This window comes from Gossypium hirsutum, chromosome A11 (genome assembly GCF_007990345.1).
Source record: "Gossypium hirsutum isolate 1008001.06 chromosome A11, Gossypium_hirsutum_v2.1, whole genome shotgun sequence".
NCBI classification, from domain to species: domain Eukaryota; kingdom Viridiplantae; phylum Streptophyta; class Magnoliopsida; order Malvales; family Malvaceae; genus Gossypium; species Gossypium hirsutum.
Window position 1 is genome coordinate 2565766 of NC_053434.1, and position 20333 is coordinate 2586098.

Below are 20333 nucleotides of genomic sequence, written 5' to 3' on the forward strand. Positions count from 1 at the left end.
TCGGTAACCTTGCAACAAAAAAAAATTAATATTATAATGCATCTAAATTTAACAGTAACAAAAAAAATTTGACATTATAATAAATTTAAATTTAAAAAAATTAATATTCAAAATTGAACCTAAATTTAAATTTTGAAAAAAAAGAGAAATTAAAAATACATTGACTTAAAGCATATTTTAAGGTTCCTGAGTTATAACTAACAAGAATTTAAAAATATATATAAAAAAAAAGAAAGAAACTCAATAATGGCAAAATAAAATATAATATAAGTGCCAGAGAAAAAAAAGAGCGTCGGCGTGGGTTCAGTTAAAATACCAAAAACAAAGCCCCACCCACATCCCCCACCCGAGCAGAGCAGAGCAGGCACTGGCAGTGGGCACTGGTAGGCTCCCCACGCGCTTTTTCATCTCTTGATTTTTCGTTTCTTTTTTTAAACCTCAGCTAAACAAAGTAGTAATCTCCCTTTCTGGTTCTGGTTTCTATTTTATTTTCTCTGAGAAGCTGAAAAATGGCGGAATCGGTGGAGTTGCCAGGTCGTTTAGCAATTCTTCCATTCAGAAACAAAGTTTTATTGCCTGGCGCCTTTATTCGAATTCGCTGCACTTCACAGAGCAGGTCTCCTTTTTTTTTTATTCAAATTTTCTTTTGACTGAACTTTATTAACGAGTTATAAATTCTTCTCTCTCGTTTGTTTCCTCAGAAAATCACAGTTCAAGAAAGCTTAAAAATTTTGAATTAGGATCGTTTATATGATTCTCTCTTTTCGAAACATCAAAGAATTGAGCTCTTCTTACGTGTTCGTTGAGTTTTCTAAGTTTATTTAATTTTCTGTTTGTTTTAGCTGGATAATAAACAGAAAAAGCTAGTAGAATCAGGAATTGGTTCGTTATTTGTTCTGCGTGGAAGCTTTGAATATTACAGAATAACGTGGTTTGACTATGCAGTGTAAAACTGGTGGAGCAAGAGTTATGGCAGCGAGAGGAGAAAGGATTAATAGGAATTCTTCCGGTTCAAGATGCTGCTGAGACGACCTCCATGGATTCCATGTTATCTCAAGGTGTTTTGCCTATTAAAAGTCCAGTTTTAATTGTTTAAAAAGAACGTCTATAATTAGTACGTGAGTGTTCTTTTAACGGTTTTTCAGGTGTAGGAAGTGAATCATGTGAGCGAAGCTCGAATGCTCAGGTTAGCACATCTGATGCTCACAAGGTTGATGGGAAAAACCCTTCAGAAGTCATTCACTGGCATAACAGGTACTTTTCAATTCATCTTCTGCTATTATTTCGTGCTTTCAGATTATTGCTGCATCAAGCTTGCATCATTTTGGAGAGTATCAAGATTCAAAATCTTGTAATTTACTGATTTAGCTCTTTTTATGACGTACTTCTCTACTTATGGTGCTGAATTCTGCTTTTATATTGTTTCAGGGGAGTGGCAGCACGCGCTTTGCATCTATCAAGAGGAGTGGAGAAACCAAGTGGGAGGGTCACATACATTGTCGTCCTTGAGGGTTTATGCAGATTCAATATAGAGGAACTTAACACACGAGGACCTTACTGCACTGCAAAGATATCTCCACTTGAGATGACTAAGTCCGGTAAGTTGGTATCACAGTCTTTCTTGCATATGCATAGTTCTGTTTTTTATTTTATTTTAGTTGCGAGTGTTCTTTTCAAAAACATTGGAAGGAACGTTGTTTATGGTTCTAACATGCATTGTTTTTAGGCTATTTCCTGATCAGTATCTTCTACCTTTTAACTTGTTCAGAGATGGAACAAGTGGAACAAGATCCAGATTTTGTAACACTGTCTCGCCAGTTCAAAGCAATAGCCATGGAGCTAATTTCTATTCTTGAACAGGTAAAATAGTTAACTTATTTGTTTTACTTATTAGTAACTATGACATATGCATTAAGCCAATTAAGATTGTTAGTTCTCCCGTTGCTTGTAAATTTCGGCTAGGTTTTATGTTGTCATTCTTGATACTTAATGTTCCTTTGCTGCTTGTAGAAACAAAAAACTGGTGGAAGGATAAAAGTTCTTTTGGAGACTCTTCCGTTTCACAAATTGGCGGATATATTTGTTGCTAGCTTTGAGATCAGTTTTGAAGAGCAGCTCTGTATGTTGGACTCTGTTGATCCTAAAGTAAGGCTTTCGAAAGCTACTGAGTTAGTTGACAGGCATTTGCAGGTGCATTATTTACTTATGGTTAATATCGTTAATTTAATTCTTCTTCTGGAATCCAGTCTTTTAACGTATTACTTGTGCAGTCAATACGTGTAGCAGAGAAGATTACACAAAAGGTTGAAGGGCAATTGTCAAAATCACAGAAGGAATATCTTTTGCGACAGCAGGTTAGGAGTTAGCTTTCTTACTTCTGCTGCAGGCATTGCTAGAGGGGGTGGAAAGTAGAGGGCACTACAGATTTTGGTGGTTATTGAACTAATTAATACTGTATGATTTGTTGTTGTCCAGCTGTTTGTATAGCACCAGTCAAGGTGGATATAGTCCACATATGTAATAATCTTTCTTGGTGGCTTCTCATGTCTAATTTCCAGTGTTGAGTTGGCTTCTGGAAAAACTATTATTTGATTATTATTTTTGTAAGTTTTATTGCCTAATTAATCGTCATTTGGATATTCAAATGCATTCCAGATGAGAGCAATAAAAGAGGAGCTAGGAGACAATGATGATGATGAGGATGATTTGGCTTCCCTGGAAAGAAAGATGCAGAATGCAGGGATGCCTTCAAATATCTGGAAGCATGCACAGAGGGAGTTGAGGTATTATTTGAGATAGCAGTAAAAATGGCACAATTTTGTTATCTGCGGCCAAAATGTAGTTGTTGATAGCAATCTAAGTCCTGGGGATATTAATGGAAGCTATAAGCAAATTATCTTACAGCATTTAATTTTTGTTGATGGTGTCACTTGCCACTCTTGTTTCAGTTGCATTTTCGAAAACATTATGTGATCCTAACTTGTTACTATTCTATATTTTAATTGGATACGATGTCTAGCAAAGTTCATTTGTTTGTTATTTTTATTCTTTTATTTCAGGAGGCTTAAGAAAATGCAACCACAGCAACCTGGATATAATAGTTCACGTGTTTACTTGGACCTTCTTGCTGATCTGCCTTGGCAGAAGGCCAGTGAAGAACAGGAAATGGACCTAAAGGCTGCAAAAGATCATCTTGATTGTGACCACTATGGTTTAGTGAAGATCAAACAACGGATTTTCGAATATCTGGCTGTTCGCAAGGTTGACCAAACTGTCTATATCTTGTTGCCTTGAAAGCTAAATCTTGTACTTTTGGTTTGAAGTTAATTTGATTTGAATTGTTTGCACTCAGCTTAAGCCAGATGCAAGAGGTCCAGTGCTGTGCTTTGTTGGCCCACCAGGTGTGGGGAAAACATCATTAGCGTCATCAATTGCTGCTGCTTTGGGTAGAAAATTTATACGCATATCCCTCGGAGGTGTCAAGGATGAGGCTGATATCCGAGGACATAGGAGAACATACATTGGAAGTATGCCAGGACGTCTTATTGATGGGTTAAAGGTATAAATAGTTTCATGAATTAGATGTTATTCTGTACTTCTTTTTTCATCTTATGGCATACTGTTTTCCAAATGATGCTTGGCCTAACTGGTTAACAATATTTATAATCGTTACAGGTCTAGATTGTTTTAACAGACTTTGATTTAGCTACCTGTTTGTTCTCATTCTTTGTGATTTTCTCTCGGTCTACTTTCTCAGTAACTGGTTTATTAGTCTTTAGGGACATTATTAGCATCTGCAAATTCATGAGCAGTCTTAATTTTGATCTGTGTAGTCAATTTCCGGTCTTAAATAGGCTCGAGTTCGATCTATTCAGCTGTTAACTTACATACCATTTCATTTTGCGGTTGTACTGCATAGTGTCTTTCTGTGCTTGCTATTTATATGTGAGACTGTGTGTTACTGCACAAATATATGTTATCCTGAGAAGTGATGGTGCATTTTGCCCCATCAATTTGTTCGAGCTTAGAACTGAATGAAAATTTTGTTTGTAGATTGTAAATACCAAATTTATCATAAGTTGAATTATCTTCTGTTGAGAGCACCTAGAATCTGAAGTTTGGAGAACTGAATCCCCATAAATTAAGATTATCCATATCCTCATGGGAGAATTCATATTACGTCAATGATTATTGGTCTTACTGTAATTGTCATTTTAACTTTTGGCTTCTAGAGAGTAGGTGTTTGCAACCCAGTCATGCTATTGGATGAGATTGACAAGACAGGTTCTGATGTGCGTGGTGATCCAGCTTCAGCTCTACTGGAGGTTCTTGATCCTGAGCAGAATAAATCTTTTAATGATCAGTATCCTACTTTCTTCTGAGTCTAGATTAACATACTGAGCCTTGGTTTTTGATAAACTTCATTTACTTTATTGATCTGTTATTAGTAAATCCTTAAGAAAATTGCATTATAGTTTTACTATATGGCTTTTATTTTAGATTACATGTTGATTTGCATTTATCTCCTTTATCATTAACAATGTGATGAATGTGCGTAGATTCCTTGTGGTTCTTTAACTGAGGTTGTATAGCTATTTGAATGTTCCATTTGACCTATCAAAGGTGATTTTTGTGGCTACTGCAAATAGGATGCAGCCTATTCCTCCCCCACTCTTGGACAGGATGGAAGTCATTGAGCTGCCTGGATATACAGCTGAAGAAAAGCTCAGAATAGCCATGCAACATTTGATCCCAAGAGTCTTGGATCAGCATGGATTGAGCTCTGCGTTCCTTCAAATTCCAGAGGTATTTGTCATGTGTTCATCTTTTCTGCATTTTGAAGCTTACTTTTCCATACATGATGATATTGGGGTATTGTCACTTTAAGTTCATTAACATCTGTTGCTTCCTGATACCTGAGATGTTTTGAGAAATTTGTCAACTGGTGTTTTTGCTCCCTCATCACCTCCATGGTTGAATAAGCAATTATAGGACTAATTTATTGAAGTCTACACAGTGTTGCCTTTATTGATTATCCTCATGGAAGATCTCTACTGTTTCACTTTCAACATATAACAAAATGAAGCTACTTTCATTACTTGAACTCTTCTGTTTAGAATTTTGCTTGAGATTTCAGAGTAAGATGCAAGATGAAAGAAGCTACTTTGATCAGAATACAAGAATTGTATTTTATTGTGTAATCTTCTCTTAGTGCTTTTGTTTTTTGGTGGTAGGACATGGTTAAACTTGTCATTCAGAGGTACACCAGGGAAGCTGGTGTCCGTAATCTGGAAAGGAACTTGGCTGCCTTAGCTCGTGCTGCTGCAGTAAGAGTTGCTGAGCGAGAACAGGCTGTCTCAGTTAGCAAAGATGTTCATAAGATAACTTCACCACTGCTGGATAACAGGCTTGCTGAGGGAGCAGAAATGGAAATGGAAGTCATTCCAATTGGTGTAAATAATCATGAGATATCAAATGCATTCAGAATTGCCTCACCTTTGGTTGTTGATGAGGCTATGCTGGAAAAAATATTGGGGGTAATAATTCCTCATTTTACTCCTTTTATCAGGATAATCACCTTTATTTCTTTTTATTTTTTTGGAGCGGCCTTATGATTCACTTTTGTAAATCTTCACAACCGGTGTCCCTCATTTGGTTTCATATTAAAAAACTTAAATTCTGGGGAGGGGGCATACTTGAATATCTTTATGCTTACTGTAGGTTGAGTTCATATTCTTTCTGAACATGCCCTAGGACACTTATTTACTCTCTAATGCAGCCTCCTAGATTTGATGATCGAGAAGCTGCAGATCGTGTTGCCACTCCTGGAGTATCTGTTGGGCTTGTTTGGACAGCTTTTGGAGGAGAGGTTCAGTTTGTGGAGGCTACATCAGTGGTTGGAAATGGTGAATTGCATCTTACAGGACAACTTGGTGATGTTATTAAAGAATCAGCACAAATAGCACTGACATGGGTATCCTCTCTTAAATCACATAAATCTATCAACTTTACCAATCGACAATCTGAATTATTCAAAAGTTGTATAGATTACTTCCTCTCAACTTTATTTTGATGACTTCATATGGTAGTGATTCAAAATGTATATTCCTTTATGGTTTGATATGAAAGAGTTCCCTATATTTCAGGTAAGAGCCAGGGTGGCGGATCTTAAGTTAGCAGCTGCTGAGGAAACTGATCTGCTGCAGGGCAAAGATATTCATATACATTTTCCTGCTGGGGCTGTACCCAAAGATGGACCTTCAGCTGGTGTGACCCTTGTAACAGCATTGGTTTCACTGTTTAGTCAGAAAAATGTAAGAGCAGATACAGCAATGACTGGAGAAATGACACTGAGGGGTCTCGTGTTACCTGTTGGTGGTGTCAAGGATAAGGTGTGTTTTGTGAGCTATTCCTACTACTATTCTTTGTTGCTAGCGAAAAATATGTATTTTGATACATTTTGGTTACATACTTGCATCAGATAGTATTCAGCAACAAACAGAGAGACTGTAAATGCTTTTGGTTCTCATCATTTTTGATACATCTTGCTTTTGTAAATGAAATATGCAGGTACTAGCAGCACACTGTTACGGTATCAAGAGGGTTATTTTGCCAGAGAGAAATCTGAAGGATTTAGTTGAAGTACCTGCAGCTGTGCTTTCCAGTCTAGAGGTAACTTTTCCCCTTTATTTGAAGCAAAAATGTTTCTCGAGCTGAGACACTGAAACTATAAACTGTTATAAGCTCCTATTTATCTTATCTTCAATCAGCATGCAACAAAAAGTTGGTTCTGTTTCCCGCACATAAGGTTTTGCCACTACAATGAGTTCTTTAGGCATTTTGTTAAGGGAACAAGAATCGAATCTTTGATCAGAATACGCCTCTTTTTGCTTATCGTGTATAATTAATTGTATTGCCAGATTCTGGTGGCAAAGCGAATGGAAGACGTGTTGGAGCATGCATTTGATGGGGGATGTCCCTGGAGACAACACCAACACTCAAAATTATGACAAAGCTCTTGAACTCAAAGGCATTGATCTATCTGTCTTCCGCGACAGGTGACACTAATCTAACATGTTGCCTTTGGGAACATGTAAATGAGGTTAGCTGTTCTGGTCCAGCAAAGAGAATTTAACCCTTTTGCAAATGGGGCCTTCTTATATAGGTGTGTGTTTACAAGTTTCCCAGCAGCGGAAAATCACTGATTGCCGTATGCATTTACTTCTGAGGCAGGGTATCCTATTCCTTTTAATTCTTCTTCTTCTTCTTCTTCTTCTTCTTTTGTATTTTCTTTCTAATATATGTACAATTTGTAGCCACGCAAAGTATATTTAACTCTCAATTAAGAATTCAATTACGAAATTCTGATGATCAAATGTGTACAATGGATTTGACTTATCTTTAGATGAATGATCAAATGTTTCTTGTATAAACTCACTCGTAAAGATAATTGAATCTAAAACAAAACCAATGCATGTCTTTGTGACTAAGAACATAATTTTATGTTTTCCGTCTGCACACTGCTTTCACTCACCAGCAGTGTCAATCATATCATCCGCCTTGACTGCAAGTTTTCCTTTTACGTTACCGATTAGGTTCATCACCTGAACAATAAAAATTAGGCATGGAATTGGAGACATTAATGTAATAATTACAGAACTGAAGAATACAACACAAACTAAGGTAAAAGTATTATAGAGGTTTATGTACTAAGAATCGAATTGTATTCTGCCCTTTCTATTAAAAAAATGAGTAAATTAGTCTTTATATGTTAGATTAAATAGCAAATTGGTCTATGACAGATCTTGGCATTAAGTTTTGGGGGGCCTAACTAAAATTTTTAAAACTTTGAAGGTTTTAATGAGAATTTTTAAAAGTTTTGGAAGGTCTAATTGAAACTTTTAAAAAATTTACAGGTTTTATGAAAATTTACAAAAAAAAAAAAAAGGAAAAACAAATGAAAAGTCCCTTAGGATCCATATTTGAAATTGACCATTTTGTTAAAAATTTTATCCATTTGTACTATTAAAATTTTGTCCTTATACATCAACATACATGTCATTGTTTGGTTATTCCACCATCTACATAAAATCTTTTTAACAAATAGATGAAATTTTTAACAAAAATATCAATTTAATCTTTAATCTAAAGTACAATAATTAATTTACCTATTTTTAATAGAATAGAAAAAATAAAATCTAACTTTTAATATTTACATCCCATAAAACTTCTATCCCAAAACTGAGCATTACTGAGACAAATGAATACCCCAAACTGAGCGTTACTAAGACAAATGAATATCAGTTACGTACTTCAGCTATTATCGAAAAAAGTGCAACCATTTTCCTAACTGATTGTACTTATCATAGCTGCCAAATGTACTACCAGGGCAATAATATATACTGCTCTATGAGATTCTCACTTGCAGGAAGACATGTTGGTTGCACTAAAAATGAACTATTAATAACTTCACCATATCCTCCGGTTTAAAGTTTAAACTGCAAAGAATCATGAGAGATGATGTGCATAACTTTATCCAATTCAGCAATATTTTCATATTTCCAATAAATATTTTGTTTAGATTCAAATGATATGTTTTATGATTTTTTTATTACTTACTTAGTATTTAAAAATCAGTTTTTATCTGTTTTATGTATTAATTTTGTATTTAGTTTATTAATGAAATCTTAAATTAATTAATGCAAAAATTGAACAAATTTATTTAATATAATTAAATTATTATATACATTTAAACCCGTGCATTATACAATCATAATAATAATTATTATTATCAGTAAGTTTATTAAAATTTTAAGCATAGAAGCAGGTGAGGCAGGGGGTGTGAGAGGGGCTCCGCCTCTAAAATAGAATACTTAAATTTCAATATTTAAAAATTTATAAAATTTTAAATTAATACATAATAAAATTATATTTTAATATTTTAAAATAATAAAATTTTAATTTAATCTTTTAAAAATTATAAAGATATAAGTTATTAAGATAATAAAATTATATTTTAACTCTCATAAATTTATACAATTTAATTCCATCCCAAAAAAATTGACTTCACCCCTAATCATAAGTATAATACTATTACAAATAGATGGAAATCAAATACTTATTAACTCAACTTTTACCCATAATACCAAGTTTTCATTACCAATGCAATGGAGTTGAATTTTCTTTTTAAAGTTTTACTAATATAAAAATAGGACAATTATAATTACATGACACGTACAAATTACAAGTATAAGATAAATATAAATATACGATCGACTAATTACAATTGAAAATCCGACTAATACAATACACAACAAACAAAAAATTAAACAACAACCCGATTAATTCGAAAGGAATCCAAAGCCCACATAAGATATATGTACACAGGAATGGATTATGAGAAATTTTTTTTTTAAAGCCACTCCAAGTAATATTTTTATAACATGATGATTTATTTGGCCCTTCAACTTTATCAAAAAAATTATTTTAGTTCTCTATTTAATTTTTTTTGTCTCTTTTAGATTTTAAACATTTGATAACTCAACAAAGTTAACATTTAATTATATTTTTTAAAAAATTTAAAAAATTTTAAAAATATTTTTTAAAAGTGGTTTTTAATTTTTAAAAATAAATTTTATGTGTTTTTTGAAATTTTAAATTAAAAAATTAATTAAATGTTGGTACATGATCTATGTATGTACAATATCAGTAAAATTAAAAAAATATTAATTTTTTTATTTATGTTGGAGCGATCTAATAAAAAATCTAAATTTAAAGATTGAAAAAAAGTAGAATTAAATGAAAATTAAAATGATTTTTTATAAAGATAGGAAGGAAAATAAATGAGTATGACTATCCCCTTGGAACAGCCTTGAACAAATAAGAAAAATACAGTCTGTTTGGTTTTATTGAAAATCAATGCTTGGAAGCAGAAAATGGAAACAAAATTATTTTTTGTTTTAATGGCAGCTCAATTCTCAAAAGACTGAAAATGGGGTAACTTTTGATAATAAAAAAAAGCATGAATTGCCAAGTGTAAGACTGTATGATATTTTGCATGACGCGCTGCGACTGGATCTAACTTTAACTGGCTGTGTGCTTCCATTTATTGTACCCTACACCCTTCACTAACAGGGACCAGCAACAGCGACGGCGCACAGAAACTCCTAACTGTCCTAATACTATCTAAGGAGACCCCATCTCTGTTTTCCTCTAAACACACACAAAAAAAAATCTACCTCTGTTCCGTTCAGGAGTGTTGGAAATGGCGGCGATTACTACCATCTTAACCGACGCTTCCGCCGTCGCCACCGCTGATTTGTCGTCTTTCCGCACCATCTCCGACCATTCACTGTTCGATTCCGTAACCAATTGGACTAAACGACGTCTCTTTACCTCTAAAGGAGATTCATCTTTTCCAATCAGATCCATGCACAACACTCAAACCGGCGTCGCTTCTTCCACCAACGGCCATTTCAACGCTGTCGGTTTCAATATTCTCGTCCCAATTTCATTTCCCTTTCTTTTCCATGTTATTTATTTTGATTGTTCCCTTTTCTAGGACAAGCTGAAATCCACTGTCGAGCTTTTAAACGGTGGGGCATTAGGACAAGTGAAAATGAACTCGAGTCACCGGAGAAAAACCAAGATAGTTTGCACCATCGGTCCTTCGACGAGCTCCCGTGAGATGATATGGAAACTGGCTGAAGCTGGAATGAATGTGGCTCGCCTGAATATGTCCCATGGTGACCATGCTTCTCATCAAAAAACCATTGATCTTGTTAAGGAATACAATGCCCAATTTGAAGACAAAGTTATTGCTATAATGTTGGACACTAAGGTATATCCAGTTTCATATATATATGTGTGTGTTCATCATAAGTGCAAAATTTTTAACTGATTAGGCACTACATAGCAAAACCCAGATTTTAATAGCATGCATAGATTAGGAATTAAACTTCTTTTAGCCTTTGTTGTGATGTGATGTGGTTGTCTGGTTAATATGTTCTTTTGTTTAGGGTCCCGAGGTTCGAAGCGGTGATGTTCCTCGACCAATACAGCTTAAAGAGGGCCAAGAATTTAAATTCACTATCAGGAGAGGAGTTAGCACTGAAGATACCGTTAGCGTAAACTATGACGACTTTGTGAATGATGTCGAAGTTGGAGACATACTATTAGTTGATGGTGAGAACAGATTTCATTTTGACGTCTTTGATAGCCGTGTTGTCTTTTGTTTTAGAATTTATGATGCTATAATTAGAAGTAGAACTGATCAAATAAGTTTTAACGAATCGTTCCTATGTCGTTTCCTCTCGGAATAGAACAAAATCCTTTTGTCTTTAATCCTCATCTTGTTTTCTGGTTCTGCATTTAATGTATTTGATCTGTAATTTTGAAAAACATGACAAATTCCGGGAACTATTCGCTAATCAAAAACACGTTTTTGTTGAGTTTTTACTTGTATATGTAACTTAACGAGTTGTTCCATGTCTCTGTATGGCAGGTGGAATGATGTCGCTAGCTGTGAAGTCAAAGACAAAGGAATTGGTTACGTGTGTAGTAGTTGATGGCGGAGAGCTTAAATCGAGGCGCCATTTAAACGTGCGTGGAAAAAGTGCAACTCTGCCATCGATAACAGGTTATTCATGCAGTTGTTTTGACGTTTTACTTAAAACACGGTCTAATTTGTTCAACTTTGATTGCTGATAGAAAATTTTGAATGGTACACGTTGTGTTTACAGACAAAGATTGGGAAGATATCAAATTTGGGGTGGACAACCAAGTTGATTTTTATGCTGTTTCTTTCGTGAAGGATGCTAAGGTAGTCCACGAGTTGAAAGATTATCTTAAAGGTAAAATTTAATTCTAGTTTAGTCATGGTGTGTATTATATTATATGGTTTTCCACACTTGTGATTGTTTCGTTACCAAATTCTTTTGCAGGTTGCAATGCAGACATTCACGTGATTGTGAAAATTGAAAGTGCTGATTCTATTCCGAACCTTCACTCTATAATTTCCGCTTCTGATGGGGTTTGTTTTTATATTCTCAAATAATTTGTTTATAATCTCGAAAAGCTTTAAAAGAAAATGTAGATTTAATTGCTGTCATGGACATTATTATAGGCAATGGTTGCTCGAGGAGACCTTGGAGCTGAACTTCCAATCGAGGAAGTCCCTTTATTGCAGGTAACTTTTAAATCTCAACATGTCTCGATTTAATATAGATCTATTAAAGAAAGAATCAAGGATCGCACAATGAGGTAAATTTATAAGCCGTGAAATGGTTTTAAAACCGTATGCATTTTTTGTATTTGAGAACTTATAGACATACGCAATTGCTGTGTCCTACTTGAACCAATGAAGTTTTGATTGTAGGATTAAATATCATTTTCCAATTCCAAATATAACAACTTGTTATCATGTTCTAATAGGAAGACATCATCAGAAGGTGTCGTGATATGCATAAACCGGTAATCGTGGCAACAAACATGCTCGAAAGTATGATTAATCATCCTACACCAACAAGAGCTGAAGTTTCTGATATTGCAATTGCTGTTCGAGAAGGTGCTGATGCAATTATGCTTTCTGGAGAAACTGCACACGGGAAGTGAGTAATTATTGTTAGATGCTATCAGAAGTACTTGCTTTCCGGAATAATCGTGGATGCTTGTTCGTTTTAAATATTAGTGGTTAATTTTCCGTTGATGACAATAACCACAGGTATCCGATTAAAGCCGCTAAAGTCATGCACACTGTAGCATTGAGGACTGAGTCAAGTCTTCCACTCAATGTTATGCCTCCTGTTCGTTTTAACGCTTACAAGGTAATTGGTTTTCGGAATTTGCTATATTATCATTCAAGGTTGTGTCCTCTTTGTAGTTTTGCAATTGATAATCTGACCGTGTTATGGCATTGTTTCCCAGAGTCATATGGGTGAAATGTTTGCTTTCCATTCCACAACCATGGCTAATACTCTCAATACACCAATCGTGGTCTTTACAAGAACTGGGTCCATGGCTATACTATTGAGTCATTACCGTCCTTCCTCTTCGATCTTTGCCTTCACGAACAAGTGAGTTTTAGTAGCCATACTACATAAACAATTTTTTTCGCCCTTATTTTGAATTAAAACATATTTCTGTTCCTTATTCTCACTTTTGTGCTGTAATTATCATTTCTTGACAGGGAAAGAATTAAGCAGAGGCTGGCACTTTATCAGGGCGTGATACCGATATATATGCAGTTTTCAGATGATGCGGAGGAGACTTTTTCCCGAGCACTAAAGCTGTTAACGGTAAAATACACTATCTAGTTTCTTTAATTTGAGATGTTAACAGTAAAACAACGCATGACATCAGTGAGCTCGCCTTCCTTCAGGATATTGATGTTTTTTTATTAGATCAACTACTTGATATGTCTGAACAATTATCTGATACAAATTTTTGATGATTTAGGGCAAGAACTTGGTGGAGGAGGGAGAATTCATTACTCTTGTCCAAAGCGGAGCGCAACCGATCTGGCGTCGAGAATCCACCCATCACATTCAAGTTCGAAAAGTTGAACTATGATAGCCTATGATGTAAGAGAAAAGACACTTTTTTTTTTCTTTCTTGTTATAGAAGTTACTAAATGGTAGGCAAATGATAGACATGTTTTCAGGTTTTTAACTTTTTTATTACAATGTTTGTAATTTCCTCTCTTTTTTTTCTTCAGTAAAGAAAATTGAAAAACAAAGATAAAATACTAGTCTTGTAAACATAGACAAAGAGTGGCAATCTCAGCAGCTTCATGCATGAGAGAGAGCAAAACCCGAATTGTCTTATGAATTTCGAATTGGTTCTTTTGAAAAGTGGATCCAAGGTGAGGGGTGGATTTTTGTTGAATAATAAGTATAGAACGAGTATAGTAACTGCATAAACATATACTAAAAATATGTTAAAACCCTAAAAGATTTTACATTTTTCCTCTTCTCAAAACTGAACTTCAAACTACTGTGATGCTATGGTGGATTTGACAACTTTTTTGTCTCGCGTCATTGCCATGTAAGAATCTAGTAAACTAAAAACCTACTTAAATAAGTTCAAGATATAAGGATTAAAGAAAGTGAAGAATGTGGATTATTATTAAAAACATAGAACATGTGTAAAAAAACAAAGCTTAATTGGGCGATACAAAGTTATTAGTGGGAAGCATCTTCTTCCTCACAGAATTTGGTGTATTCCTTTGGACCCATCAAGGATTCTAATTCTGAAGGACTGCCAGGTTTCACCTTTATCATCCATCCTCCTTCATATGGGCTTGAATTGATCTTCAAATACCCAAAATTTTTAACATAAGTTGCTAAGCAGAAGAATAAAAAGAAAATAAAAATGATAAGTTTTGATTTACCAGGCCAGGAGTTTCAGTAAGCTTGGAGTTAACCTCAACGATTTCACCAGAGATAGGGGAATTGACATCACTGGTTGCTTTAACACTTTCAACAGCTCCAAACCCTTTTCCTTTGCTCACTGAACCACCTGGTTCTGGCAGCTCTACAAACACTACTTCTCCTAAATGGTCCTGCAATTTATGTAAATTGTAAATCTCTATGCCCCGTAAAACAGACATGAAAAATGCTTTGATTTTCATAGAAACAAACCTGAGCATGGTCAGTGATGCCAATGGTAGCTACTGGACCTTCGTGCTTCACCCATTCATGTGATTCAGCATATTTCAACCCATCCAAAACTGTAAAAAAATAATAATAAATTCAACACATTTAAAAGAAACAAACATGAAATAGAAAGGAGAGGTACCAGTGGAAAAGCATCTGGAGAGGGAGAAAACAGGGGCTTTGGTGGTAGCACAAGAAATTTTGAGGGCATTGGCAGTAGTAGAAGCCCACATTCTCAGTGCCATGATTTTTGGCTTTTTGATTGCCTGCAAATGAAGAAGATGGGTTTATTTTGATTGGTGTGAGCCTGGTTCTTTTTTATCTTGTATGAATGGTAGGCAACGAAAGCCTCATCCTTATTAAGAAGACCAGATTTACAATGACACACACCATCCTGTTTTTACTTTTCATGTGAGCATTTTCTTGTCCTCTACGCCCAACAAAAGGTTAATTCTACCGGTTTAATCGATTTTTTTTATCGATGGACTTATTTAAAATATATTTAAAATTTAAATATTAATTTAAGTCTATTGATCTAGTTATGAAATTTAATAATAAATAATTTATATATATATAATAAATAATAAATAATCGAATTGATTGGACAAATAAATTTTAACCCACTAAAAAATCTTTAATATATCTGTAACAACCTCATTTGTTTGTTTGTTATAGAAAGGGTACTATCATATATCTGTAATATACTGTTATACAGAGATAATTATTGTAAACTTACCTTAGAATTCATATTGTGCAAATAAATCAAGTGAGAATTTTGTTCAAAAAAGAAAGAAAATAGGAATCAAATTAACAAAACTAAAAGACATATAACAAATGAATGTATTATTGCTTTTATGCATCTTTTATCTTACATTCTTTCACATCATTAATTATAAAGTTTATAAATCTAACAAGTTCAATTAATTAATATGAATTATCAAATTAAATTAATTAATTAATAATACTAAATTCAAGTAATCGATTTATACACTTATGCACTTATGTTCCAAATTCATAACTACCAAACTTAATTCTTTCTTAAATTAATTCCACTTATTAAAGATTATTTTCAGTTAATAAAATATGATTAATATATTTTTTCAAGTGAAATTCAATCATTTTATTAACATGATATTCTAAAATTACTTTGATCTAATAAATGGTAATTAATAGGTTTGTCCATATGAAATAACTGTAATTTTACTTACTTAAAATTTTTATAGACAACTGAACAAATTTGACTAATTTTACCTGCAAAAGAAAAATAATTATACTGTTAAAATATATTTAACTAATTAATTTATTAAACAAATAAATGTTTCTAGCTTTCAACTCTCATGATCTGCTCCAATGTTTGGGAAAGTTTCAAGCTTTCAGCTGAATTCAAAGTTTCAAATTCTTCAATATGAATTCGAACTATGTACCATAACTCCACAAAGATCAGTGTTTTTTTTTTAAAAAGAAAAATTAACGGTGTGGAATTCCCATTATTTGAAAGCTATTTAAGATATAACAGTGCATGATGATGGAATCTTTGATTGTAACCACAACAGTAAATCCTCCCTTGTTGCTACAAAGCAACCAACTTTATCTTCACTGTTCTTGAATGGTGCTCCAAGTTCCTTCAAATGAGAACCAAAAGAATTCGACAGTCCCTGAGCAAATTTATGAGTTCCAGTCCCGGTTTGAGCTGAGAACAGCTCCGGTAATGCTTCTCCGCGCTTAACAATTTTGGCCAAAGTCCCCATCCACTCTTCAAGAGCGGTCTTGGCTGCACCAACAGATAATGTTCGAACGTTCAGACTCCACTCGTCTACTGTTCGGTTGTGTAAGCGCGGGTACAGCCCATATAGAGTTCCTAGATAAAGCAAATCGTGTGCTCTCTCGTGGAGATTCTTGCTTCGACATATATCAATCAAGCAATTACAGAACGGTCTTCTAGCGTCGTCTTTACTGTCACTGAGGACACGTCTGAACTCTTCTTTAACGGTGTTGAGACTACTTTTCTCGTCTTTGATCAATTCCACGAATTCAACTAATCGAGGATTAGCTTGGTGCAAGCAAGCGAGAACTTTATCAATATCCTCCCTGTTATCACATAGGGACACAACAGACAACAAGCACCCACAAAGTCTATCATCCGGTTCGATCTCTTGTTGAATCGAGACAGTAAAGACCCTCACCAACTCCTCGATTCTTTGGGTCTTCCCCAAGCATTGAATCAAACAAGTGGTTCCCATTACATTAAGCTCAACACCTACTTCAAACATCTCTTCAAACAACTCCATCGCCTTATCGACATTTCCTCCACTTGCATATATGTTTAGCATTGCCGTGTAACTCCAACTATCCGGCTTAAAATTCTCTGATCGCTTCATGTCAATAAAAAGCTGCTCTGCCTCCTCAACTAAACCGATATCTGCAAACATAGTTAACAAAGTATTATACAAAATAAAATCAACAGGCCAGTTTTTCGACTTCATTTCCTCCCATAATTTCAGTGCATCTTTCTCCCACCTCGCCTTGCCGTATATCTTTGCAATGGCAGTTAAAGTCTTCTCGTTCGGAGTTAAACCAGACTCAATCAAGTCCTCGAAAAGGTTCCTTGCAAACCCCGGTTTCCCTGCCCTCCCCATTGCCTCTATCAAAGTATTGTAAACAACCAAGTTAGGCCTAACCTTAACAGATTTCATTTCTTGCAAAACATACTTAATCCCTTCATAATCTCCTGCAACACCGAACATCTTTGCTAACACAGAGAATGTAACCATGTCTGGTTTCCAACCACTAGCTACCCCTCTTTCATACAAGCTAATCACTTCCTCAACTTTACCCAATTTCGCATAAACATCAAGAATTGCAGAATAAGTAACTTCATCAGGCATTAAACCAGTTCTATACATTCTTTCAAACCACTCAACAGCCTTATCAAAATGATAGCATCTTCTAGCACAACTAATAATAGTTGAATATGTAATGTTATCAAGTGGAATCTCATTACTTACCATTTCATTAGCAAGTTCTTCTATGACCTCAAATTGTCCCCCAAACCTCAAACACTTCATCATGACATTGTAGAATATAGTTTCCATGGGGAAAAAATGATTGGTCTTTAACCAATTGAAGAATAAATAAGCCTTTTGCCATGGTTTCAAGCTGTTGAGTATCAAAAGTGAATTTTCTCTGTTGGGTTGATGTGGGAATTGTTCCAAAACACTTAGCAAAGCACCTTCATTGTTTTCACAATCGTTAAGCTTCTTTGCAAAGAGTTTTAGCTCTCTGAGTTGTGGATTGTATGCATGAGGTGACCGCTTTTGTCTTTGTAGTGAAAGCACGGATCTTCTAGGCTTGGAAGGATTGACCCAAGTGGACTTTGGGTTCGAAGAGAGACGATCAGCTTGGTCTTTTTTGGGCAGAGTGGTGATGGAAAGTGGCTGAAGCTGCTCCGATAAAGACTGGGTTTTTTTGGGTAATTGTTCTTCTAGTGGGTTTTGCTGAGGTTTTGAAGAAGAAGAAGAAGACTCGGAGGTCTTACAAGAAATGCGAAATCTTTGACTAGGTTTTTGATGTTTCAGTCTCTTGGTGAAGAAAAAGGGTCTTTTTGGATCAGATTGAGAGACAGCAAAATGAACATCTAGAGCAGTGGAGAAAGTAGCAGCCATTACAACAGGTTTCCTCCTGTCTGTGCCTCACAGTGGATGGTTTTGATTGCCTTATCTGAATTGTAAATTCTTAAACGGCATTGAAGCGCATAAAGGGCCCTAAATCTTGGCCCAGTCCCAAAAAAATTTCAAGCCTATTCCCGTTTTTGGGCCAGACTACCCAAAAAGCCCATTTACTCTTTAAAATTAATAAAATATTATAAATATATTTTATATTAATATTTAAAAATACTTATAATTTAATTTACTTTTGAAAATATTTTTTAGTTAAGTAAATTGAATTTTGGCAAAAAAGATCGTGTCCAAGCTCGACCTAAGTTGAATTGGGCTTATTAAGCCAGGCGAGTTGCCCAATTCTAAAGAAATTTTAGGTTTGTATCTAAGCTTGGTGCATTCAAGTCTTTCCAATTACTCTATTTCACTATTTGAAAAATAATATTTTTTGTCTAAATTTAATTATAAAATATATTTTAATATAAAATTAAATATTATTAATAAATAATAAAATGAGTCGATCCAAAATTAAAAATACAAACCTAAACTTGATTCAAAATAGATCAGGGTAAACAAATTGCCTAACCTATGAACACCTCTAATAATTTCTCAATACGCTCAAGTTGAGAAAAAGAATATTATTTAAGCTCAAGTTCTAAAAGTTGGTTTGAAGTTTTTACTTAGAATAGGATTATTTGTTCAAGTTCAAAGTTTTTTTTAAAATATTAGTTGGATTTCAACATCAATATCTAATGTATAAATCTAACTTATTTACATATTATACAATTTATATCACATATAAATTAAATAAGAGTAAATTATAATGATAATCATTCAATTATAAAAAAATCATTTTACGCACCTAAAATAAAATAAAAATTACAATTTAAGCACTCACATTATATAGTTCGTTCATTTTAGCCACTCCCGTTAAAATCACAAATGGCAAGTTAACATAACAGTTAAAAAATTAGTATAATAACAAATGTAGCCCTCAACTTTTACATATTATATCAATTTAATCATATACTTTTACATATTATATCAATTTAATCATACTTTTAAAAAATTAACCCCAAAGTTTACAGATGTTCTCAATTTGATCCTTATTCTAAAAAATTAAAAGAAATATTTAAAAATAAATAAATATTTTAAATATATATAAAATAATTTTTAAAAACATAAAAATATATATTTTCAAAAATATATATTAATAATTTTAAATATTTACTATTAATATTTATTATATTTGTGTTTATTATTATATTTTTGAATTTATTTGTTTGTTTTAATATATTTTTAAATTTTATTATTATATTTAAAAAAATTTATGTATTTTTATATATTTCTTTGAATTTTTTTAGAATAATGATCAAATTGAGAATATTTATAAATTTTGATGGTTATTTTTTAAAAGTTATGACTAAATCGATATATTATATAGAAGTTGAGGGCTAATTTAATTATTATATCAATTTTTTTAATTGCAACATTAACTTGTCATTTATAATTTTAACGGGAGTGATCAAAATGACCGAACTATATAACGTGAGTGCTTAAATTGCAAACCTTTTATTTTAGATACCTAAAATGAAATTTTTTATAGTTAGATGACTATCTATATAGTTTATCCATTAAACAATGACGTATTATATAATATTAGCAACATTTCATTTCATTTTATTTTAAGAATCTATTCTTTTATTTACAAATTGTTAAAATATTTTAAAAAAACATATTTCAAAAAATACTTTTGTAATTAACTTTATAGTACAATTCAAGTTAGATTAAGCCATTATTAAAAACATATTTTTTGAGAATTATTAAAAATATATCTTAAATCTTATTTAATTATATTAAAATGGTTAGTTGCACCATCAATCGCAACTCACAAAACGTTGTGTAACTTGCAAATATTTTAACTTAAATATTTTGATTATTCACTTTTTTTTTTAGAATTTTGAGCAATAATATATGGGATTATAATTGGTGAAGATATTTAAGAGATATTATTTTTTTTAAA

General features: G+C 33.4%; 4 protein-coding genes across 9 annotated transcripts; 2 read left to right on the forward strand and 2 right to left on the reverse strand.

Annotated features, from left to right (window-relative positions):
- Window positions 1-231: 231 nt before the first annotated feature.
- Window positions 232-7371, forward strand: LOC107924027 (lon protease homolog 2, peroxisomal). 6 transcript variants are annotated; one of them, XM_041080541.1, is made up of 18 exons: window positions 232-383; window positions 503-616; window positions 946-1058; window positions 1146-1254; window positions 1429-1598; window positions 1727-1860; window positions 2011-2190; window positions 2271-2354; window positions 2656-2783; window positions 3060-3261; window positions 3353-3559; window positions 4233-4363; window positions 4593-4806; window positions 5235-5537; window positions 5780-5974; window positions 6147-6392; window positions 6571-6672; window positions 6921-7371. In XM_041080541.1, the coding sequence occupies exons 2-18, from the start codon at window positions 510-512 to the stop codon at window positions 7008-7010; spliced, it is 2715 nt and encodes a 904-aa protein (XP_040936475.1). In that variant the 5' UTR covers window positions 232-383; window positions 503-509; the 3' UTR covers window positions 7011-7371. The 6 variants fall into 6 exon arrangements, with proteins under 6 accessions (XP_040936475.1, XP_040936476.1, XP_040936474.1 ...); XM_041080542.1 differs by having other exon boundaries at window positions 233-383; window positions 1769-1860; XM_041080540.1 differs by having other exon boundaries at window positions 253-616.
- Window positions 7372-10064: 2693 nt separating this feature from the next.
- Window positions 10065-13698, forward strand: LOC107924635 (pyruvate kinase isozyme G, chloroplastic). Its single transcript, XM_016855163.2, has 12 exons — window positions 10065-10483; window positions 10562-10840; window positions 11019-11184; window positions 11504-11638; window positions 11742-11852; window positions 11943-12031; window positions 12125-12187; window positions 12433-12608; window positions 12722-12824; window positions 12925-13073; window positions 13187-13295; window positions 13456-13698. Exons 1-12 carry the CDS (start codon window positions 10265-10267, stop codon window positions 13567-13569), a joined length of 1713 nt encoding a protein of 570 aa, XP_016710652.1. The 5' UTR covers window positions 10065-10264; the 3' UTR covers window positions 13570-13698.
- Window positions 13699-14095: 397 nt separating this feature from the next.
- Window positions 14096-15117, reverse strand: LOC107924637 (glycine cleavage system H protein, mitochondrial). The gene is made up of 4 exons (XM_016855164.2): window positions 14797-15117; window positions 14640-14728; window positions 14390-14560; window positions 14096-14309 (listed from the first exon to the last, which is right to left on the reverse strand). Exons 1-4 carry the CDS (start codon window positions 14897-14899, stop codon window positions 14181-14183), a joined length of 492 nt encoding a protein of 163 aa, XP_016710653.1. The 5' UTR covers window positions 14900-15117; the 3' UTR covers window positions 14096-14180.
- A 915-nt stretch (window positions 15118-16032) lies between these two features.
- On the reverse strand, window positions 16033-18358 carry LOC107924600 (pentatricopeptide repeat-containing protein At5g46580, chloroplastic). The gene has a single exon (XM_016855124.2). The coding sequence runs from the start codon at window positions 18314-18316 to the stop codon at window positions 16157-16159; it is 2160 nt and encodes a 719-aa protein (XP_016710613.2). The 5' UTR covers window positions 18317-18358; the 3' UTR covers window positions 16033-16156.
- Between the last annotated feature and the right edge of the window lie 1975 nt (window positions 18359-20333).

What these genes read in the sequence shown, in the direction of transcription:
- LOC107924027 (XM_041080541.1), top strand. Translation starts at nt 510, where the DNA reads ATGGCGGAATCGGTGGAGTTGCCAGGTCGTTTAGCAATTCTTCCATTC. An exon ending in GGATTCCATGTTATCTCAAG is followed by an intron (nt 1,059 to 1,145) that starts GTGTTTTGCCTA and finishes ACGGTTTTTCAG; the next exon opens with GTGTAGGAAGTGAATCATGT. An exon ending in ACTTGAGATGACTAAGTCCG is followed by an intron (nt 1,599 to 1,726) that starts GTAAGTTGGTAT and finishes CATTGTTTTTAG; the next exon opens with GCTATTTCCTGATCAGTATC.
- LOC107924635 (XM_016855163.2), top strand. Translation starts at nt 10,265, where the DNA reads ATGGCGGCGATTACTACCATCTTAACCGACGCTTCCGCCGTCGCCACC. An exon ending in AGACATACTATTAGTTGATG is followed by an intron (nt 11,185 to 11,503) that starts GTGAGAACAGAT and finishes TCTGTATGGCAG; the next exon opens with GTGGAATGATGTCGCTAGCT. An exon ending in GTTGAAAGATTATCTTAAAG is followed by an intron (nt 11,853 to 11,942) that starts GTAAAATTTAAT and finishes ATTCTTTTGCAG; the next exon opens with GTTGCAATGCAGACATTCAC.
- LOC107924600 (XM_016855124.2), bottom strand. Translation starts at nt 18,316, where the DNA reads ATGGCTGCTACTTTCTCCACTGCTCTAGATGTTCATTTTGCTGTCTCT.
- LOC107924637 (XM_016855164.2), bottom strand. Translation starts at nt 14,899, where the DNA reads ATGGCACTGAGAATGTGGGCTTCTACTACTGCCAATGCCCTCAAAATT. An exon ending in GCATCACTGACCATGCTCAG is followed by an intron (nt 14,561 to 14,639) that starts GTTTGTTTCTAT and finishes CATAAATTGCAG; the next exon opens with GACCATTTAGGAGAAGTAGT. An exon ending in TTACTGAAACTCCTGGCCTG is followed by an intron (nt 14,310 to 14,389) that starts GTAAATCAAAAC and finishes GGGTATTTGAAG; the next exon opens with ATCAATTCAAGCCCATATGA.